The following is a 22,416-nucleotide window of genomic DNA, read 5'->3' on the forward strand; positions in this document are numbered from 1 at the left end:
CCTTAACTATTAAAACATAGGTCTACAATTCCTTATGAGTAATTTTACTACTTAAAAGACTAACAAAAACACAAAATTTATAAGCTGAAGGGAAAAAATGGGTGCAAACATGATTTTAGCACAGTTAGACACTTTGCCCATGTTTCCACCTTAAGCTTCCATTTTGTTTAAGAGAAACTAGATTTTTAAAAAATAACATATAAAATACTATTTTGCTTCTTTCTAAAATGCACAGTTTAATTAGTGTGCAGTGAAACTCTGTCTGATAGGTTTTTGTATCTTTAGCCAGAACATAAAATCACAGCAAAATCTAGAGCTGTTAATCAACCCAAGATACAACAACATACAATTGCCAGTGAGGCAGTCAGAGGAAAATTGATAAATCAGCCCCAAAGATCTACTAAAGCAAAAGATGACATGACAAAAAACCAAATGGAATTACCATCATCTCTTTCATCTGGGAGTCCACCTTTCTCTGAGATAATGAGATGTAAGATATATGTTTTGTTGTTATATTTAGCTATAATAGGATAGTCTTAACTTGAATTTATGTACTTGAGATTTTTCACCAGTTAACAATTTTTGAATAACTATAAAGTATATCAGGTCAACTCAGTAAGCTCCAGCAATTTTGCTATAATACTTTTCCAGCACTATGTTCAGACATCTTGACACGGTTATGCCTTATCACACTAGTTGGTAATGTCTGTAGCCACGGGTGCGATTCAACTGGTGTAACAACTGGTTTGGTGAGTGCGCGCTTTGCACGCACCAAATGCACATGCACAGAGCATTTGCTACTGACCTTCTCCAGCTGTGCCGCGTGAATCAGCTGAGCTTGAAAAACAGGATATAAAGCAGAGCTTAGAGCCCGGGGAAGTGGGTGGTCCCAACAGCTGATCGTCGGAGCAAACCTAACCAGTTCGCTCCCAGCTGATCCTCAAAGATACCAGTTCGCCCGAACAGGGCCAAACCGGTAGAATCCCACCCGTCTGTAGCTGCAGGGAAGAGCCGGCTCATGCAATCAGGTATATTTACAATTAACCATAAAGCTATAAATAACCACTTATATTATCTGTATATATTGTATATTAACTTCCAACAGGCCCGACCCAAAACTATAAACTGAAATTGTATCCTTTTCTTCATGCAAATCACAGTGTTTTCTTTTTAAAAAAATATGATTCCCATAAGAAAATCTTATGGCTGCACCTGGGAATCACATTTTTTAAAAAAGAAAACTGTAATTTGCATGAAGAAAAGGATACTATTTTAGTTTATAGCTTAGATTAGTCTAAATATTCTTGTAGCAATTTGCTTTTTAAACATAAGCCACATTATTTGAATGTAATTTCCATGAGAGTGCTTTTCCCCCCTTAGATATATTTTGGATGGACTTTTGATAAGACAAAGCTGGATATTGGCAGTTTAATGCTAGTCTTTGCCCCATTCTGAAGTCCAGTATAAGTGAAATACCCAAAATTATTTTCAAGCGATGCTGTTTTGCTTCTGTAAAAGTCACCTTCTAATAGTTTTGGTCTAAAATAAAATGGCTTGCTAATCACTTTCCAGTACTGAGGCTGAAAAAAATATTTAAAGGGGTACTTGCCACATTATGTTGATGGAACCCAACTGCCCTCCAAAAAAATGAGATGTTCGTATCCTCAGAAAGGTTCACAGGCACTTTGGAAGCTTTCCCAGGTTGTAATAGTCCATCTGTCCATGCACAGGCACTTCTGCTGAGACTGCTGGCCAAGTGAAGTGGTTGTGCAAGGTCAAGGCATGTGGAGATGATGTGGGGAAAGCTTTTGAAACTTTGCTGAACCTTCTGAAGGATTTGTTGGCTTCAGTGCTTCAAGGAGGAATGTTATGTTCTCACCAAAATCCTTCAAAACATTCCATAGCCCTAAAAATTATCATTTCCAAACTCATTTCAGTCACAAGAAAAACTGTAAAAACAAATTGAGGATGCCCAGTTTTAAAAAGTATATTTAAAAGATGTTCTTGCTACACAAGATTGCCCAGAAAAGCAAATGCAATTCATATATGAACTACATCTTGTCTTTTCTTAATTTCCGTTACAATTTCTATCTTGTGATGAAATAAAAATATATTAAATGTTTTAGAAAAGTCAATGTATTTTCTCAGATGAGCGATGTGATGGCCTGGTGGTGAAGATACTCACCTCCCACTCAGAAGGTTGAGAGTTCAATCCTAGGTAGCGACAGTGGATTGTCTCATATGGTGCAAAGGAAAACTATCTGCTGCGAACTTTGCATAGGCATCAGGAAGGCTTTCCAGGCAGTAAATGCTCAATTCCATCCAGTCACCCCGACTCTACCCCGAATTAAGGGATTATGGAGTTGTAAAAAGGGAGTTTTTATTGTATTTTCTCAGATATACCGTAGCCCATAGCAAAAAACTGTGGGCATCAGTTCCTAAAAACACTGTAATGTATTGTGCAATGTAATATTATTATAGAGGACTAAAGCTCAGCAGCACAACATTTCTCATGAAAAATGTATTGGAAAGTAGGAAAGCTTTTTTGCTTTCAGAGTACTGAGCTTCAGGGACTAATGTACTGTACGATACAACACAAATTTATAGTTTTATTTTTCAGATGTAGTTTCTTCATTTGAATTGTTCATAGTTTTACATTTCAGGGAATACAACAATTAGTGTTTATGTCTGCTTGTTCCCTTTCCAGCAGAAATTTGCAATTTCACTTCTGTTTTAGATTAGTTGTAACTTTGTATGAATTATGTAACTTGGTATGTTTTTTAAAGCTGGATCGACTGTGATACATCTTAAATTTTAAAAAAAGGCATTGGGTAGGTCAGAAATGGATCCAATCGATTTCTTTGGGTTTAATCACCTGTTTCAACCTTCAGTTCATGAAATTAGCTATATTTAACACCAACACCACCCCACCAAATGGGATTTCAATGATAGGTCTAAAATAGAAGCTTCTGATCTGGGCTGTGCCAGAGATGAGAATACACATGTGAGCCTCTTATATTGTTAAGGTTGATTCAATGTTACAACAACAGGTAGCCAATGTTTTAAAATCTGTTTATGGGGTTTGTTAAGGTTATGAGAAACATACAGAAGAATCTACTGAAGAGCACATATCAGTGAGAAGGTCGTCCTTATCGTCCTATCTTGAAGAATTAACACCTGAAAAGGAGAAATCATTAGAAAATATTAAAGAAGATTTTATTATGGGAAAAATTAATTCAGAGAGTGAACTATTGAAGGATCTTCCTGAAAAGGGAAGAAAATTGGTATTTGAAACGGAGGATCTCTCACCTGTGATAAGTCCGCTTTCTTTGGTAAATATTTACAAACTATTTTAAAATGAGTTTTCCACTCCATGAGTTTGCTTTTCGATATTAATTTAAAACTTCCAATCTTCTGCACTGATACTATAAACCCAGAATGGTTCAGAGAGGTCCTCCAAGAATTTGGCCAAGTTGAGGTGGTATATAATAAATGAATGAATGAATGAATGAATAACAAAATGCCTTTATATAAAAACCAACTCAATAAACTGAACAATGTTTATAAAGAATAAATACAATTATTAAAAGTTTATTTTGGATAAAATATAAAAACTGTTTGCAAGTAATGGAAGGTCTCCCCACTCTGATCCTGGAACAGTAGTTATTCTACAAATGTCAAGTAAATGTGAATGTTTTCAGTTAATTTTTAAAAGAAGAGAATACAGAAGCCATCTTAATTTCCCTTGGAATTGAGAATAAAGGCTCTAAGATTACTTTTTATCTTTGCTAAACTTTAAATGAATTTAGATGCAATGTAGAAGAGCCTACATTTTCATTTCTGCTTCTGTTCTTCACAGATAATTTGGATGGGGATATTTAGTTTAATTATTAAGAATATTGGAATTGCAATGTGCAACTAATCATACTGGGAGTTACATATATTTCTAGGAAGTTCTTACAAAATAATCAACCTTAATTGCGGAATGAATGTACTTAGAATTGTAGGTTTGCAATGTAATTTTTCAGTAAGACTTTGTATGCTGAAAATAATGGATAGGATTACAATCTTAAATATTTCTGTTGTGTCTTCAAATTGAAGAATATTATTAAATTTATATGGTTGTGTATTTACTACTGTTAATTTTTGTTTTAGTCCAACAATAGTCCCTTCAATAGAAAAAAACCATTTATCAATTATAAAAATTCAGAAATTGCTGAGGACGAAATCTGTTACGCTGATGAAGCAGTGAGCATTACAAGGGGCCTTTTAAATAAATCATTTCGTACAGAAATGGAAGATACATCTGAAAATATCATGAAGAGTAGAAGAGAGGTATAATATTGTCAAGATAATCTTTACTCTTTTTGATAAATTGGTTTTATGTAATATAATTCTGTTGCTGTTACTAATAAGTTCAGTTTAAATGTGTTTCTAGTTTAAATAGCTTATTGCATTTCCAACTAATGAAACAAACCAATCCAGAATTGCTCTTTTATAAAGAAAAGCATCCTACTTGCCATTTATATATTGCTTATTTTACATCAAAAGAATAATTTTCCCTGAAATGTAAAAGCATACCTTACGAATGTCAAATTATTAAGAATCCAGTTTAGAATCGTATACACGTATACTGATGTATATAAGAAGAATCTAAATTTTAAAAGAGAAAAAGTCTCTTTCAGTTGAGTTTTTTCAAGGTATGGAATGTAGTTTGAACCTCACTTTGATATACAGGGTAATAGTAATGCTATGTCTCAGATATCCATTTAACAGTTGCTCGTTCCCTTGATTTCTGTACTTTGTACAAGGAATTTTCAGCAGATATTACCACATTTCTATGTCCATATTTACACGTGTGAAAATATACGTCTGTCCATATCCAATGATCAAGATATTTTCAGTACTGTAGGACAGACACAATTAATCAAGCACTGCATGCTGGGAAACAGAACATTTGTTCAGGAATAACAATCAATATGCCAATTTCCTCAGTATAGCAATAAGTGAGAAGAAATGAGTTCAGGAAGAACAGAATTGTTTGATAAAAGAAAGAATGGAATAAGCATTAGAGAAATGCTAAAGCTTAGGAAGCTATCGGATGGGGAACCTGCCTTTTGGCTCTGCAGAGTGTTCTTCCTCTTTGTATTTAAAAACTTCATAATTTTTAACCTTTCAGATCTGTAGGTTTGGGCTGCAGTGATATTAGTAAGTACACGATGAACTGCTCTATTTGTTTTCCTTCACCATATCCTAGAGAAATTTTGAAATTTTTAATTGATATCAAGTGAAGTATTGGATGGTTGAAGACAAACAGGTGGATGCTTAAACCCTGGAATGATCTGGGTGCTGGAAATATAGTTCAATTTTAAACAAGGTTACATTTTCCCTAAAGAATCGTAGATGTATTTTGGAGGTTCTCCTTCTGTAGAGTGATTACTAGAGATGGAGGTACAGTATATACCTGATATTTGTGGTTTAACAATTTTGTACCATCTTCAGTAGGTTTATCATCTTTAAATTGCTTATATCTTCTCTAGAACCACAAACCATAACTCAGTAATGTAAGACCTGGTCATACATAGGGTTCTTTAAAAATATATTGAAAATAACATATCCATCTTTGATTTTCTACTATGAATAATATATTGTTTAAACTTTAGTTGGACTGTATATCTTCATTAACAGCACTCCAGAAAATTAATATTAAATTCCTATGATTATTAGCCCTGTTCTTTTTGATAATACTTTTTATATGCCTTTATTAATATTGTTTTAAAAGAAAAGTTCAAATTGGTATTATATTGTTTCACAAACTGATCCTCTTACAAAGGTTTAGGTTGGTTAATATATCTTTATTTTTAGGGTTCTTTATCTCCATCTCAATTAACCACACCTTGCAGAAGCAGAGAAGAATTACAACATGAAGAATGTTTTACCGATGTACATGAATCTGGTATAGTTTCATAAACAATTATAAATACAAATATTCTACAATTTAACTATACAGAAAATGAAAACCTCTGCATTTTCAGGCCATGTGCAGGCTAGTTATTTTAAAATACAGTCCCGTTTACTAAAATTGTAAACTGCCCAGAGTCATTTAGAAAGTGTGATGGACATTGTATAAATCTGATTAGTAAATAAATGAATCAAATAGAAGTTCTCCCCATCCCAATTTCTTTAACTCATTATTACTAATCATTGCATTATTCATGGAAACTTTCTTGTCATAATATTGCTCATTCCCCTCAGTGGAACAACTTGCCTCCAGAAGTTGTAAATGCTCCAACACTGGAGTTTTTAAGGAGAGATTGGATAACCATTTGTCTGAAATGGTATAGGGTTTCCTGCTTAAGCCAGGGGTTGGACTAGATTAGAAGACCTCCAAGATCCCTTCCAACTCTGTTATTCTATTCTATTCTATTCTATTCTATTCTATTCTATTCTCTATTCTATTCTATTCTATTCTATTCTATTCCTATTCCATTCCATTCCATTCCATTCCATTCCATTCCATTCCTTTCTTTCTTTCTTTCTTTCTTTCTTTCTTTATTTATTTATTTATTTATTTATTTATTTATTTATTTTTGTCAATTGCTTACAAGATAATAGGTATAAGTAAAAACATAGTTATGAATACATGGATACGTAGAAGAAAAATAAAAAATAAAAGAAGATATAGGACAGGGATGGTAGGCACGTTGGTGCGCTTATGTACAGACCTCTTAGGAAAGGGGTGAGGTCAATGGTAGACAGTCTAAGGTTAAAGTTTTTGGGGTTTGGGGAAGAAACCACAGAATGGTTTTCTATTCTATTCTATTCTACCTCTTGTTTTATTGCCACTTACAGTTTCTAGTGGACTAAGAAGATTTTTTTAAAAAACATTTTTTTTTAATTACTATATTCATTTAAAGTAAATGATAGCAATAGTCTGTGCCTTAAAAAGGACAAAGAAAAGATATACATCTTCTTGAACCACAAGAATTGGAATAAAATTGGAGTTTCTGTAAATGTTGCATGTATGAATGTTTTAATAAATACTTTCTTGAACATATTTTTTTAAAGCGACATGTTGCACAAATAAAAGAGATTATGTTACCAAAACAAAAACCCAGTGGCAGTTCCCTCTGACATGTTTGCACATTATTTGGAGACATCCTCTTCAGGATGTCTGAACTGTGCATAACAGCACTTTTACTGTTGTTTATGATGTGTTTAAATATAATCTTATTAAAGGACCTACAATACATCCTAATTTCAAACGACTATATCAGGAAGATACAGAAAATTATTCCGATGAAGAAGAAATCAGGAGGGAGGAAAGGAAAATAAAGCTTATCCCTAGAAAGTTATTCAAAGCAGATCATAGTACTTACAGAGGTGAGCTGAAGCTTAAATTGAGCTGTAAAAAACATTGGAGTAAGAAATGACAGAAGACATATAGCATATAATAAACCTGTTGATTTATGTCACTTTATATTACTTTTCAATTCGAAAAGCTCTTTTGATTTCATTTAAGATTTGCTAGAGTCAATAATTGTCAGATTTTTTGAGTATTTTTGTGCAGGTACCCTATAAAGGATAATTTTGTAGTTTAATAAAAATTGTATTTAATTATGTGTAAAAATTAATAATAGTAGGGAATATTAACAGTAATAGTTAATAACTGTAGGAAGTTACTTTGAATAAAGAAATCATCAGTGATGGTTTCACATGAATTTATTTTTGTCAACCTGCAGTTCAAAAACAAAATGACCTCTATATATTAGTATTTACTCTCTTTATAGGAAGCTGTAATTATTTTTCTGTTCAGAGAATAAAGCCCTCTGGTAACTTTCTAAAATGGTCCAAAGAGGCAATGACCTCCTGCTTTTCTGTCCATTTCTTCCCAACACTTATGAGAAAATTGCTTAAGTCATTGATTATTAGGGGAATATTTTTTCTTTGAAGAAGATTGTTAAGACTTGTAGGGCATATTAGTATTAAAAGGATAATACAGTTGAGTAAACAACATCTAAATCTTAAAATATTCTTTTTTCAGTATCTGAAAACTTATCTACATTTTCTATCAATGAGACATCTCCTTTTGATGGGGAAGGCTGTTCAAATGTAGAAACAATTTGTCAGACGCTTCATAAGGAATTTGCTAGGAAAATACAGGTAAATATATCTTTCTTGGAGATACATATTTAGTGTATACTGTCTTTGTCTCAAATATGCTGGTAATGATGAACACGTGTGTTTATGCGTGTAACAAACATTCATTCTCTTTTATAAAAGTTATTCTTTATAATCTCATTGTAAGGTCATATTTCCATGTCTATTCAGAATATTACAGAAACTTGAATTTATAATTTTTGCTCACACATTTGTCTATAGCAAGAATATAAAAAAGGCAGTAGTATCTTACTAGATGTTTTCTGGTTTGTTTTTCTAATACTCTTTTTAAATGATTACTGCCATGTATATACAGTATTTATGTATGTGCACTCCTCCCCACCACACACACACACACACATACACACACACACATACACACACACACACACACACACGAATAGAACAGAGCAGAATTTGATGTTTTGCTATTTTTAGGTTAGATGGACATGATATGATTTCATAATTTTTAAAAACTGTTTTTTTTATTTCAATCTATACTCAGTTTGAAAGGAATAATGATGTAACCCTTGTATTTTTAGAGCCGATCAAAGAAAATTGACTGTTTTGCAAAACAGTCACTGAAAACAACACATCAGCATATGAACACAATGGGAAGAGAATTACAGAAGTACAGGTTTGTCTAGAATGAGTTCCCAGAGTTTCATGTTATTGTTATATTTGTTGTATATTTAACTTTTGCTTATATTTTTCTAGATCCAGACAGCTGGAAAATCTTCATTCCTGCCTCCTGAAAGAGCTTGAAAGTTTTGAAAGAGATTCACAACTATTGAGAAATATCGAAAGAGATTTTTCAGTATGTTATTTTCCTTTACAAAAATATTAAATTACTTAAACATTATATTTTAATTAATGACTTTTAAAAATATTAAAGGGAAATATATTCTTTGAATTGGTACAAAAAAGGAAAATGTACTAGCCGCCTTCTAAGGCTAGCTTTGATATCACAGATTATAAAACAAAATTTTGCAACTAATTGTACTAAACCATTCCAGTAGTAGTAAATTGCTCCATAGTTTTATTTCCCCAACCACTGCTTAGAACTGACCCACTTCTAAATAGGAAGGAGACAAAGTACTTTCCAGCATCAATACCAACTTGTAACTGCAAGCACTATTTATTTTTTTAAAGAAAAGTCAACTCATTTATCAACACTGGCCCATTTTTGATTTGGTGCAACTCAAAAGTATCAATATCCAAGTATGAATATTTGGATTAAAATTTCCAAGATTGGAATCAGTTTTTTTTTAAAAAAAGAATGACATCATGTTTTAAGAATATGATCACTGTATCTCTTGCTTCACCGCACATTTTACAAGTGACTGTTCAGTGAAAATGGCAATCCATGCTGACTTCATGATGTTATCTAAAAATTTATGGGCCTAAGCAGAAATTCTTGTAAGCAAGTGATTAAAATAGAGCATGAAATCATCACAGTTGGTAAAAGTAACATTATATTACAGCTTGCAGTAAAGTTATTTTTTGATTTATGTTTAAAGACTAATGAAATTCAAATTTGTATTTCACATTGGCTATTTTTAGAATTTTTCAAAGAAGCATTTTGAAACGTTTAGCACTTACAACAAGAATGAACAGCAGAGGTTAGTATATTTTCTTTTTATTATAGTACAACAAAGACATTATGTGATCAGTGTAATTATAGTTATTATAATTATACTTTTAAAAGCCATTAATTTACATTCCTTAGGAGGCTTACAGTTAATAACAACATCTGAAATCAAATTTGATAAATTATGGAATAAGACTGTCAAGGTAGTCCAAGTAGTTATCTTTTTTCTTTAAGAAATTTTTCCTTTTCATAACCCTTTATTTAATACAATCCATAGTGCTTAAGTGTTACCTTCAAATGTTTATAGCCCATGTGCCACTGAATACTATTTGGCAGATAGGAATCAGCAGAGAGCACCTATTGTCTTTATTTCTTGTTGAAAAATATTTCCAGAGATATTTCATTGGCTATCAGTAATGTGGACTCAAAATGCAGGACTCAAAACCCATAATCAAGGCTGACTGCAGTATTTACATTTAATTGTGCCCAATGGAGGAATCTCCTCCAAATAATTTTGAGAGGAAATGATGTATAAGTACCGTATATACTCGAGTATAAGTCGACCCGAATATAAGCCGAGGCACCTAATTTTACACAAAAACTGGGAAAACTTATTGACTCGAGTATAAGCCGAGGGTGGGAAATGCAGCAGCTACTGGTAAATTTCAAAAATAAAAATAATTAATTTGGGAAATGATCTCACTATCTCACGTCAGCTTGGGAAGGGAAAGGCAAAGCGCTTTTTGCCTTCCCTTCCCAGCTGGGCTGTTGGGAGCCGCCGCCGCCTGCCTTTCCCTTCCCGGCTGGGGCTGTTGGGAGTCGCCGCCGCCTGCCTTTCCCTTCCCGGCTGGGGCTGTTGGGAGTCGCCGCCGCCTGCCTTTCCCTTCCCGGCTGGGGCTGTTGGGAGTCACCGCCGCCTGCCTTCCCTTCCCGGCTGGGGCTGTTGGGAGTCGCCGCCGCCTGCCTTTCCTTCCCAGCTGGGGCTGTTGGGAGTCGCCGCCGCCTGCCTTTCCCTTCCGGCTGGGGCTGTTGGGAGTCGCCGCCGCCTGCCTTCCCTTCCGGCTGGGGCTGTTGGGACGCCGCCGCCTGCCTTCCCTTCCCGCTGGGGCTGTTGGGAGTCGCTGCCGGGCGCTGCCCCCAGTCCCGCCACCTCGGGAAGGGAAAGGCAAGAAGCACTTTTGCCTTTTCCCTTCCCGGCTGGAGCTGTTGGGAGTCGCTGCCGCCGGAGCGGCCCCAGTCCCGCATCGCCTCGGGAAGGGAAAGGCCACAGCTTGAAGGCTGCCGCTGGAGCGAAGCTGCGCACAGTCGCTGCGCTAGCATCGGATCGGGCGCGCCGGACGGTTCCGACCGAGCCCGAGCGCTGCGTCTTTGGCGCCCGCCCAGCGCCGCTGGAGCTCCCTGTACCGGGAGAAGGGGAAGACACCCTCCCGGGCGGGCAGGGAGAGGAGCCTCCCGCCCGCCCTCTTCCGCGCCACCGGTGTCCCCGCAGGACCCACCCCGCCCGCAGTCGCCGCCGCTTGAAAGAGACGGGCCGGGGTGGGTAGAAAGGCGCCGGGCGCCTTTGAGGAGGAAGGTCCCGCTGCTTCGCCTGTCTGCCCGCTGGATGTCAGCGGAGCTTTGCCGCTGCTTCGTCCGGGGTCTCTGGGCAACACGTCCACCCGAGCTGGGCTTGTCGCCCGCACGCAACGAGCGCTGCCCTCGGATTCCCTGTCCGGTTGCCCCCCTTTGAGGGCGATGGCAGTAAACTGTTCCCGTAGCAGCGGCTGCTCCTCTTCCCCGGCTGGGCTGGTGAACAAGGCTTCACAGAGTTAAGACTGTATGGACTGTATGAATTCAATCTGGATTGGGATTAAATGATTCTAGATTTACTAAACCCCAGTTACTTCTTCCTGGCCTTTCCCTTGTTGGAGCCAACAGTGGTTTATGGTTCACTAAACCTTGGGGTACTTAGTGGGGTGTTCTGCTGAACTGTGACTGAAGCAGGCCAGTTACTTCTGCCCGGAGCACCAAGGAAAGTATCAGGATGCGGCCCAGGACCTGCATTTCAGGGGGCTCCCTGGCTCTGATTAAAAGCCAGATCTGAGCTGTGTTCAGACCAGCCTTTGCACCCTCGCCTCTCTTTGGTGGGAACTACTGGGTTCTCCGAAGAGGGGTGGGGGCTGTTTTTGGCTCTGAATGTTATCACAACTTCACGTGGGTTCTGTCCTCCTTCAGGGCGGTCTGAATCAACCCGCCAGGCCAGAGTTGTAATTTGTTGCCTGGCTTCCCTGCAATCACAACTACCCCACTACTCCAGGGTCAGATGGAGCAGAGACCTCATCAGGCTGGCCTCTCTCCCCCCCCTTCTCAAGAGCCTGGAAGCTCTTCATGTCCTTCATGTGCAGCCTGGAAGAATGAATGACTTCCAAAGCTCTGGACTCCATCAGGCCCCTGTCAGGCGCAAGTCCCAAATGGGGTCAGGGTGTCCCTTCTCGGGAGGGGCGTGAGATTGCACAAGAAGCAGGAAAGAATCCCAGAACAGCTCCTGCGTAGTCACGTGTTCCCTTTTCCCCCACCCTGGTGCTCCTCTCACACATCAGCATATGAACACAATGGGAAGAGAATTACAGAAGTACAGGTTTGTATAGAATGAGTTCCCAGAGTTTCATGTTATTGTTATATTTGTTGTATATTTAACTTTTGCTTATATTTTTCTAGATCCAGACAGCTGGAAAATCTTCATTCCTGCCTCCTGAAAGAGCTTGAAAGTTTTGAAAGAGATTCACAACTATTGAGAAATATCGAAAAAGATTTTTCAGTATGTTATTTTCCTTTATTAAATTACTTAAACATTATATTTTAATTAATGACTTTTAAAAATATTAAAGGGAAATATATTCTTTGAATTGGTACAAAAAAGGAAAATGTACTAGCTGCCTTCTAAGGCTAGCTTTGATATCACAGATTATAAAACAAAATTTTGCAACTAATTGTACTAAACCATTCCAGTAGTAGTAAATTGCTCCATAGTTTTATTTCCCCAACCACTGCTTGGAACTGACCCACTTCTAAATAGGAAGGAGACAAAGTACTTTCCAGCATCAATACCAACTTGTAACTGCAAGCACTATTTATTTTTTTAAAGAAAAGTCAACTCATTTATCAACACTGGCCCATTTTTGATTTGGTGCAACTCAAAAGTATCAATATCCAAGTATGAATATTTGGATTAAAATTTCCAAGATTGGAATCAGTTTTTTTTTAAAAAAAAGAATGACATCATGTTTTAAGAATATGATCACTGTATCTCTTGCTTCACCGCACATTTTACAAGTGACTGTTCAGTGAAAATGGCAATCCATGCTGACTTCATGATATTATCTAAAAATTTATGGGCCTAAGCAGAAATTCTTGTAAGCAAGTGATTAAAATAGAGCATGAAATCATCACAGTTGGTAAAAGTAACATTATATTACAGCTTGCAGTAAAGTTATTTTTGATTTATGTTTAAAGACTAATGAAATTCAAATTTGTATTTCACATTGGCTATTTTTAGAATTTTCAAAGAAGCATTTTGAAACGTTTAGCACTTACAACAAGAATGAACAGCAGAGGTTAGTATATTTTCTTTTATTATAGTACAACAAAGACATTATGTGATCAGTGTAATTATAGTTATTATAATTATACTTTTAAAAGCCATTAATTTACATTCCTTAGGAGGCTTACAGTTAATAACAACATCTGAAATCAAATTTGATAAATTATGGAATAAGACTGTCAAGGTAGTCCAAGTAGTTATCTTTTTTCTTTAAGAAATTTTTCCTTTTCATAACCCTTTATTTAATACAATCCATAGTGCTTAAGTGTTACCTTCAAATGTTTATAGCCCATGTGCCACTGAATACTATTTGGCAGATAGGAATCAGCAGAGAGCACCTATTGTCTTTATTTCTTGTTGAAAAATATTTCCAGAGATATTTCATTGGCTATCAGTAATGTGGACTCAAAATGCAGGACTCAAAACCCATAATCAAGGCTGACTGCAGTATTTACATTTAATTGTGCCCAATGGAGGAATCTCCTCCAAATAATTTTGAGAGGAAATGATGTATAAGTAATAAGTGATGTAAGCAAGCATACAATTTCTCAAGTTACCTTCTACTGTTATCTTCAAGAAAGGAAAGTTATTATCTTCAATAAAGTCTTAGAAAAAAACATGTCAGTAGGTTGCCAGGTAAATGTTGATAAAGTTTACTGAGACACTGTGACACTTCAAGACCTCTATGTGTCTATATGATTAACACACATTCCTTCCAGGTTTCTATTTTGCTGATATGCTCCCATTCCTCTGAGAATTTATTTTGCTCACAGTAATAACAGGTTGCTAAAGCAGCTGGCCTTGATCCAGAAGGGCTGCATTCTTGTGACTATAAGTTTAACTATAATAAAATGGAAACAAGTACTTTTAATTATATTTTTCTCTATGTCAAAACAAATAAATCAAATATTGGTTTGATCTATGGTTTCTTAGACTTCAGAATCTCAGAACTTCATTTGAGAAGAACATTTACCATACTGCTGATCAAGAGGAAAATATTTTTCTATCTCAGGTATGTATTTCTCCTTATGACTGGCTGAGGTGATCATAATTTAATTCAGTTAAGTTCAGAAATCAGAATGAACAAAATCAGCAAAAATTTAGTAATCACTTCTGTATATTTACAAAGCAAAGTTCTTTTCCCAACCAGTTCTTGTAGACATGGGGAGCAGCCATAGCAAATATACTCACAATGGGCTGATTTTGGGGGAAAGTTGAATAGCCTTTCTCTTTTTTTCCCCTGTTTCTTTTTCTCTCTTCCTGCCTTCAAAATAAATCAGATGCATATATAAGGCACCAGCAAGGGAAGGTCATATATTAGTGAATATTACCTACTTTGTAAAATATCTAGCAGGCAATTGGTTAAGGCAAAAGAGGGAAATAATGATCTAATTGGGATCAGAGCAGGAAGGTCCTTATCATTAGCTAGCACAAAATAAAGTGCTTAGGGTTTCATTGATAAAACAAGGAAGATATTAGCTTGAATAAGCAAGGTTTTGTATGCTGGTCAAAAGCACAGTTTATTTAAAATACACTTCTCTTCTAAACATACTGTTTCTAACACCTACTTTCAATATACAAAAAAATCTGCAAATTGAAATAGCTACTACCCAAAAAAGTTAATATGGTCTGGATTTTTTACTCATTGTATCAGTTATTAGTGTTTATGTTGCAAAACTAGTATGAATGTTAAACTTTCCTTGTGGAAAATGGTCAGTCAATGCAGCCTTCCCTCCCTCCCTCCCTCCCTCCATCTTCTGGAGCATAAAATATGACTTTTCCTGTTTTCCTTCCTCATAACTTTTGCACTACTGGTACTCACCTCTTTGTGCTTCCAACCTGTGCTTAATTATATATAGTGTTTAAGGTAGTCCCACAAGTGGAATATGATTCAGCAAGCATATTGTTGGCATCTGTGAGCATAATTTCCCAATCATAGTGTGTGCTAACTGCTGTTTCTCTGTGCAGTTACCATAGTTTCTTTGAATTAGTTTTGACTATCAGTAAATAGTTCTGCCATGATATTTTCGGGTCTCTGAATCACTCCCAATATAGAATTGTAGTAATATGTCCGCCCCGAAGGAATTTATATGAGTGTAGGATTTATATGTCTATTACTGTTCTCAGTCCCCCCCCCGCCAATCAGTAGACAAGATAATTAGTAGTTTAGTCTTACAAGCAAAGTCAGAACAGTTATTGAAAAACATAGGAATTGCTTACAAACATGGAGGAATATTACCACTTTTGTTTTGTTTTTTGTTTATCACATTTCTGAACCTCCCATCTCCCTCAAAGGTTTCTGTTTGAAGTTTTGGAAACATAGAAAATGTGGATTTGGGAACTAAAAAGGAAACGAAAGAAGAGGGCTAACTCTGAACCTTTTAAAAAAGTACTTATGACTCTTGAAACTCTGTTACAGAGTAGTGATAAGTTGCAGCCTAGAAGTTGTGTTATGCCAACACAGAATTCTGAAATGACTGTGTTGGAAGCACTGTAAAGCTATTGATTTACCCTTGCTATCAATTATAGATTAAAGTTTGCTTCAAAGTAAATAATTATTTTGGATGCATTTTAGGTACATTTTTTGAAAGAAGATTTTAATGGGATTCAAGATAAATTTCTTAAGGAAATGGTAAATATTATTATCTTTTCATCATATACACATTCAATTCTGTATTCATTATGTAATTTTAAACAGAGTTTTTAGGAAATTATTTTTAAAAATAAATTATGTTTATTTTTTATCACAGCATGAAGAAGAATTGCTTAATGTTCGCAAAGGATTACAATCACTATTTATGGGAGAAGATAGAAAGTTGTAATATAATTTAGAATGTAAATGCGAAAAAACAAAAGACTGTATATATTTATACTGCATTTTAATGTGACTGTCCAGTCCTCTGGGACATTATGTGTTAGACATAATTATAAAGCACAAACAATTTTCATGAAAAAAAATTTCAGTTGTTATTATAACTCGTTCAAGATAAGGATTCTGTTAATGTTTTTAATGCCATTATAAAAGCAATATTGGAGATATTTCTAATATACAGTGGTCACCTAACTACAACTGAAATTCATAGAACTTAGTCATAAATAACTTTAGATGACTTGTATCTAATTTACAAAAGGCGATCTAAAATCCAATTCTGTATATTCTGAGAAATTCAGTTTCCTGACCAGTAACTTATAAAGTAAACTATTTCTTTTTGCCATTATGTTTGGGACATAATGTGGGACCAATGTCCATTAAATCCATCAGATGTAATGTTCCTCTTTATCCTGCACAATATCCAGCCACACCATGTCTTCTTTTGTAGTTTATGAGGTTGGGCTTTTAAAATCTCAGAAATAACTAATAGGAAGAAGATAATTTGATCTGGTGTGTGTTCTCAGGAGTATTGTCCTTGAGGTATTACTGGAAAAACTTATCATATAATGAATACATTTGTTATGTGTTGGCCTGTTTATTTTATTGATAAATAAAATAAACAGAGAGTAAATCTAAATTCAATATGCAGGTTCATCAGATACATTGAATATTTTCATAAATTTACCATTAAAAATAGCAATATACTAAGTATATAATAATTAGAAATCTTTAGAGATTAAAAAATAAATTTAAAGGTTTTCTTTAGTTTTTTTCCAAGTTCCTTGCCATTGTAGTTTTAAATGAAATTGCTGGTCTAAAATTGTAACTCTATCCTTTGGCTGTATTGTAAGTGTATTTTTAAAATTATAGAAAATTGTATTTTAGAAGATTAAAGTATTTTTTTAACAAAAGGTTGATAAAGAAAAATTGGTGGTAATTTTTCCTCTGTCATTTGATGCAGCTATATAGAGAAATATATATTTGGGGATACATTTAATTTAATGTACTACTCTGGGAGGTAGTGGAATGATGGCTTAAATGCTTCCTTCTAATTTAATACTAATGTAATTTTGCAGAGATAAAGTTTCTACATATTGTATTTTCATAGAAAGTCACATTTTCACGATTATAAGTATAACTATGAAGTATATGAGTTCATTGAAGCATATGTTCTTCCACTTTTCCCACTAAAAAAAACTACTAAATCAGGTTTTAGAGAGAAAAGACAATATTTGCCAGGAGTCTTAAAGTTAATGATTTTGCTTACAAAATAATTCCCATTTGAATGGCATATTAACAGTAACAAATATCTAATATATTTTTCTTTGGATAAACACTGAAAATATAGACAATTTTTAAGCCTATAGGCAAAATAGGGAGGTGAAATAATGACCCAAATTACCATTTTTCTTTTATAAATATAGCTTATTATACTCTCCAGATATTGCTGAATTATATAATTACAATTTAAGAGTTTCTACCTATACAAGCCATTGGTGTGAGGTTTGGGTTTACAGGCTGGGGCATAGTGTGGAGATGGCACTGATTACTCTTGTTGATGACCTGGGGCAGTGTCTGGATGGCAAAAATGGAACCATCCTGGATGCTTTTTGTTTCTTTTCAATACTTTGATCATGGTATCTTCCTGAGCCGACTGCAAGTTGGTGAGTGCAGGGATTGGGTGGGAGAAACAAGCACAGGCAAAATCCTGGCAAGGTTGAGTATCTGTGTGTGCTTGAGTATTTCACTGTTCTGTAGATCCTCCACTGTCCTGTTCAAACCTGGTGCATAACGTGAGTCCTTCTTGACTCACAGTTCCTGCTTGAACAGCTGGTAGAAACTGTGATCAGGAAAACCTTCATACAAGTAAGTCCAGGTTGTGTGCCTTCTCTTCCATACAGTCATGTATGTATTGGTCACCTCATGGATGGACACTGGTGAAATATACTCTACACGAGGGTCTCTTTAAAAAATCATTTTGAAGTTACAGCTCATACCAACGTAACACCCATATGCAATGCTTTATCAGTTGCCTTCCAGATGCAATTCAAGCTGCTGCTTGTCACCTTTAAGTCCTACATTTCATAAGCCCTAGCATAAGGGTTGTCTCTGCCTGGTTCTTCCTGCCCTATCAGATGTATCAGAGTTGGCTTGCCCTTAGTCCCATCAATTGAGCAATGTCATCTAGCAGGACCCAGGTCTTCTCTGTTGTAGCTCCTGCCCCCTTTTAACAGCACCCCTTTGAAAATTTGCATGTTGCTCACCTGAAAAAGCTTTGAAGGAGAATGAAAAACAGCGATTCCCCAGGCCTTGTACTGGGGTAACCGAGGGGACCTTTTGTCCACTTCCTATGTCTGTGGGTGCAGGAAGTTGGTTGGTTGTTGTTCCCTTTGATGACACTATCTTCTGGGGTTTATTTCTAATTTTACTTTTTCATAGCCTCTCAGAGTTGCCTGGACCATAGTCGACATATATATGTCATAAATAAATAAATATATTAGGGTTAAATTATGAAAAAATAAATAAGCAAGTAACCATTTTAGGGTATCAAGTTCCCATTGCTGTTTTACCAAAACAAATTTACCATATTAGGTTTTTTTTTTAAGGTAGTAGCCCCATTAGGCTTGAATCCTTGAATCATGCTAGGCCTCTCAGATTTTTGTTGATTCTGTATTCTTACTGTTGCCCTTTATGGAATAGCCATTATCAGTGTTCAATATTCTCTGGAGCTATCCATTTCTCATCCTGTCAGATTGTGGTTTTCTGGATCACGTTCTCATACGTCACCAAATGTACTGTGCATTGGGTCCAACCTATCTTACTTGCAATTATCTTCCATTGAAATCAATGTGAAAAGTGAGTTGAAGCCAATTTCTGCTTTATTGATTCCAGTGCAACTAAGTTTGAACCCAACCCTATTTATGTAGTTAGAAATGGGGGGATTTGGGAGAGGGGGCTCCATTCTTTTTATTTATTTATTTATTTTTGTCAATTGCTTACAAGATAATAGGTATAAGTAAAAACATAGTTATGAATACATGGACACATATAAGAAAAATAAAAAGTAAAACAATGGGACAGGGACGGTAGGCATGTTGGTGCGCTTATGCACGCCCCCTACAGACCTCTTAGGAAAGGGGTGATAGAAAAGGCGTGGTAAGAAGAATGCAGAAAAGATGGCGGTGGCAGTAGCGGCAGTATGAGGAGCTCCGGCGGGAATGGGCAGCGCCAGGCGACAAGCCCTCTAATCCAGTCACATTATCATCAAAAAGATGGCGGCGCACGCTTCGGTGAGCTTTCCGGTAGAAATGGCTTTCTACCCAGAAAAGCTCACGAGCGCTGGTGCCGCCATCTTTTTTGATGAAACGTGCTTCCGGTGAGCTTTCTACCGGAAAAGCTCACCGAAGCGCTGGCGCCGCCATCTTTTTGATGAAACGTGCTTCCGGTGAGCTTTCTGCAGAAAAGCTCACCGGAAGCCTTAGCGCCGCCATCTTTTTGATGAAACGTGCTTCCGGTGAGCTTTCTACCCGGAAAAGCTCACCGGCGGCGCCGCCATCTTTTTGACGAAACGTGCTTCCGGTGAGCTTTCTACCGGAAAAGCTCACCGGGCGCTGGCGCCGCCATCTTTTTTGACGAAAACGTGCTTCCGTGAGCTTTCTACCGGAAAAGCTCACCGAAGCGCTAGCGCCACCATCTTTTTGATGAAAACGTGCTTCTGGTGAGCTTTCTACCGGAAAAGCTCACCGGAAGCACTTTTTCATCAAAAGATGGCGCCAACAAGCCAGCGGCCCGGTAGGACTTGTTCCGCGGACGGTACCGGTCTGCGGCCCGGTGGTTGGGGACTCCTGCTCTAATCCCTGTGGGTCCAGCCAGCGAGGTGGAAAGCCTAACGCCCGAGACTTGCCATCAAGCCAGAAAAGAGCTCCATTCCTCAGTAAACACTCAATTCAAAAGTACTCAGAAATTTCCGATTCCTCCCATCCTTGAAAGAGCTCATTCCTCAGTAAGCGCTAAATTCAAAGGGCAGTATTCAAAAGCGCTCAACGATCTGTGACTTGACCCATCCTTACTAGAAGGTAAGGCAGTGGGGCTCACCAGTACAGGGGGCTCTGCGATCATCCTTGCAGGGCGGTGAGACGGTGAGATTCATCCCATCCTTGCAGGGCGGTGAGCACCGGGAGCTGTGAGTCGGTCTTCAGACATTTGCAGCCAGGGTGTGAAGCAGACTGCTTCTCCCCCTGCAGCCCCTCCTTCCCTCTTCACTAAATTGCTAATCCAGATTCCCTCTTTAAAAGGACAGTAGATTAGTTTTGTTATAACTGAACTCCTGTGAAGATTGGAAGCAATTTTATTTCTTGTGATAGAAGCAGAAGTATATTGAAGCCAGGAACAAATGCTCAATACAAATCTGAGTCTACATAGTAAAAATATAAACTGTTCGAATTGCCAATGCAAGACTATCTAGGTGCCTCTTAAAGCAACAAACTTTGAAAGTGTATTTAAGGGGAGGGGCCCAGAAATCCCATTCATCAAGGGAAAACAAAAACAAAAAGTTTCCTGTTGCCTCCCTGTAAATTGTTCTGTTTATCTCTGCTGAAGAAGGGGCCAGAGATCCCCCACCCCGGTCAGCATCTTTGCATCTTTACTATCTCAAAAACTCAATCTACAAAACAAGAAAGAGAGTGTAAACCCTTGCTCACTGATTGTTTTCAAGAGGAAAGAGAAACTGCTGTTTCTCCAGCCCAGAAAAAGAGGCCTCCTGCCAGTTTATTAGGGGTTATAAACCTATTCTCAGATATCAGCAACAGCTAAGCAAAGTAATAACCCTTTACTTACTGACTCTCAATACTACTTCATTACTTTCATTATCTCAAAACTTATAACTTTCTACCTCAAGACCTATATCAAAGATTAGATAATGATATCTCCAAATCAATTTCTTTAAAATAATTAATTTTTAATCAAATGATTAATTGATTTATTGTTTTTATTGATTAGTATGATTGAGTGTTTAGTGCATATAGTGTAATTACTGAATATCTGATTAGTAAAATCAGTGATTTAATGAATTTAATTGAATTTAGTAATTACTGTAATAAATTAGGCTGTTTGTTGCTTAGCAAAATTATTTGATTAGAGTGATTTGAATAACCAATTGATTGATTGATTGAGTTTTACTAATAAGTAACCTTACTTTTGATTTGTTCTCTAACATATCAATTAACATTTATTAATTACCAACATTCATTAAGTAACTGTCTACCTATCACATTAACTAGCTATTGCAATTGTTTAGTGTACTATTGCCATTGACCATGCCAGCCAAAAACTCCAAACCAAAACAAAAGAAAAACATCTCTACCAATGACCTCCCAGACTCCTGCACATGTTTCAGATGTCTTGAAACCATCAATGAAAGCGAAATTTACATCAAATGCCGCCTATGCGAAAATCTAGCCCTCCCTGCCTGCTTAAACGCAAACAAAAGCCTAGCTGATATGGTTAAAAATTCAGATACATTCTTTTATCTATGTCCATCATGTTCTCCTAAGCTAAACAAACTGAGTACCCTACCTGACAGAGTTGAAAGCATAGAATCACTCATTCACTCAATAGAAGAGCACTTAGCAACACGTTTTGAAACAACTATACAAGCAAGCCTAATCTCTCTTGAAAAAAAAATACAGCATATATAAGTGAGTACCTTTCAGCTCAAAATCAAATCCCACAACAACCACAACCACTACCTCAACTACAATCACAACTACAACCAAAAATAACCACCAAACCACAGCCACAAACAATTACTATCCCTTCAGATAATTCCACAAATAATATCTCCTTACTCATCAGAGACACCATGGAACGTGAACAGAAATGTCCAAATGCCATCTTATTTAGTCTCGAAGACACCAACGAATCAGACGACATCACCAAAGTTTGCGATATCATAAGCAACTCAAATACAACAAATATCTCTCCTGAAGATATCATTGAAATAACCAGATATGGCCCTGGGTGCAAATACAATGACGGCTCTGTGGTCCCAAGATTTTGTAGAGTTGTATGCAAAAATGAGTCCAGCAAATGCATATTCATTCATACAATAAACGCCATTGCAAAAACCAATCCCAACTACAAACAACTTCACTCAAGACCAGACTTATCCATACTGCAAAGAATCCGCTCCCGTGAACTCCGCGCAGAACTCAA

The 22,416-nt window shown here is 36.6% G+C and overlaps 1 protein-coding gene across 1 annotated transcript in view; it reads left to right on the forward strand.

The window, feature by feature from the left end:
- Positions 1 to 16,845, forward strand: part of SYCP2 (synaptonemal complex protein 2) — a 53,464-nt gene extending 36,619 nt beyond the window's left edge. The window contains exons 25-36 of the mRNA XM_087959028.1: positions 286 to 490; positions 3,091 to 3,332; positions 4,156 to 4,335; positions 5,866 to 5,956; positions 7,240 to 7,383; positions 8,045 to 8,163; positions 8,703 to 8,797; positions 8,878 to 8,977; positions 9,724 to 9,782; positions 14,265 to 14,343; positions 15,907 to 15,963; positions 16,082 to 16,845. Of these exons, the coding sequence (XP_087815154.1) occupies positions 286 to 490; positions 3,091 to 3,332; positions 4,156 to 4,335; positions 5,866 to 5,956; positions 7,240 to 7,383; positions 8,045 to 8,163; positions 8,703 to 8,797; positions 8,878 to 8,977; positions 9,724 to 9,782; positions 14,265 to 14,343; positions 15,907 to 15,963; positions 16,082 to 16,153 (1,443 nt within the window). The 3' untranslated portion in view covers positions 16,154 to 16,845. The remainder of the gene's footprint in view (positions 1 to 285; positions 491 to 3,090; positions 3,333 to 4,155; positions 4,336 to 5,865; positions 5,957 to 7,239; positions 7,384 to 8,044; positions 8,164 to 8,702; positions 8,798 to 8,877; positions 8,978 to 9,723; positions 9,783 to 14,264; positions 14,344 to 15,906; positions 15,964 to 16,081) is intronic.
- Positions 16,846 to 22,416: the final 5,571 nt, after the last annotated feature.

This window comes from Notechis scutatus, chromosome 3 (assembly GCF_049901735.1).
Source record: "Notechis scutatus isolate UNSWTSFEM ecotype Mainland chromosome 3, rNotScu1.2, whole genome shotgun sequence".
In the NCBI taxonomy this organism is placed as follows: Eukaryota; Metazoa; Chordata; class Lepidosauria; order Squamata; family Elapidae; genus Notechis; species Notechis scutatus.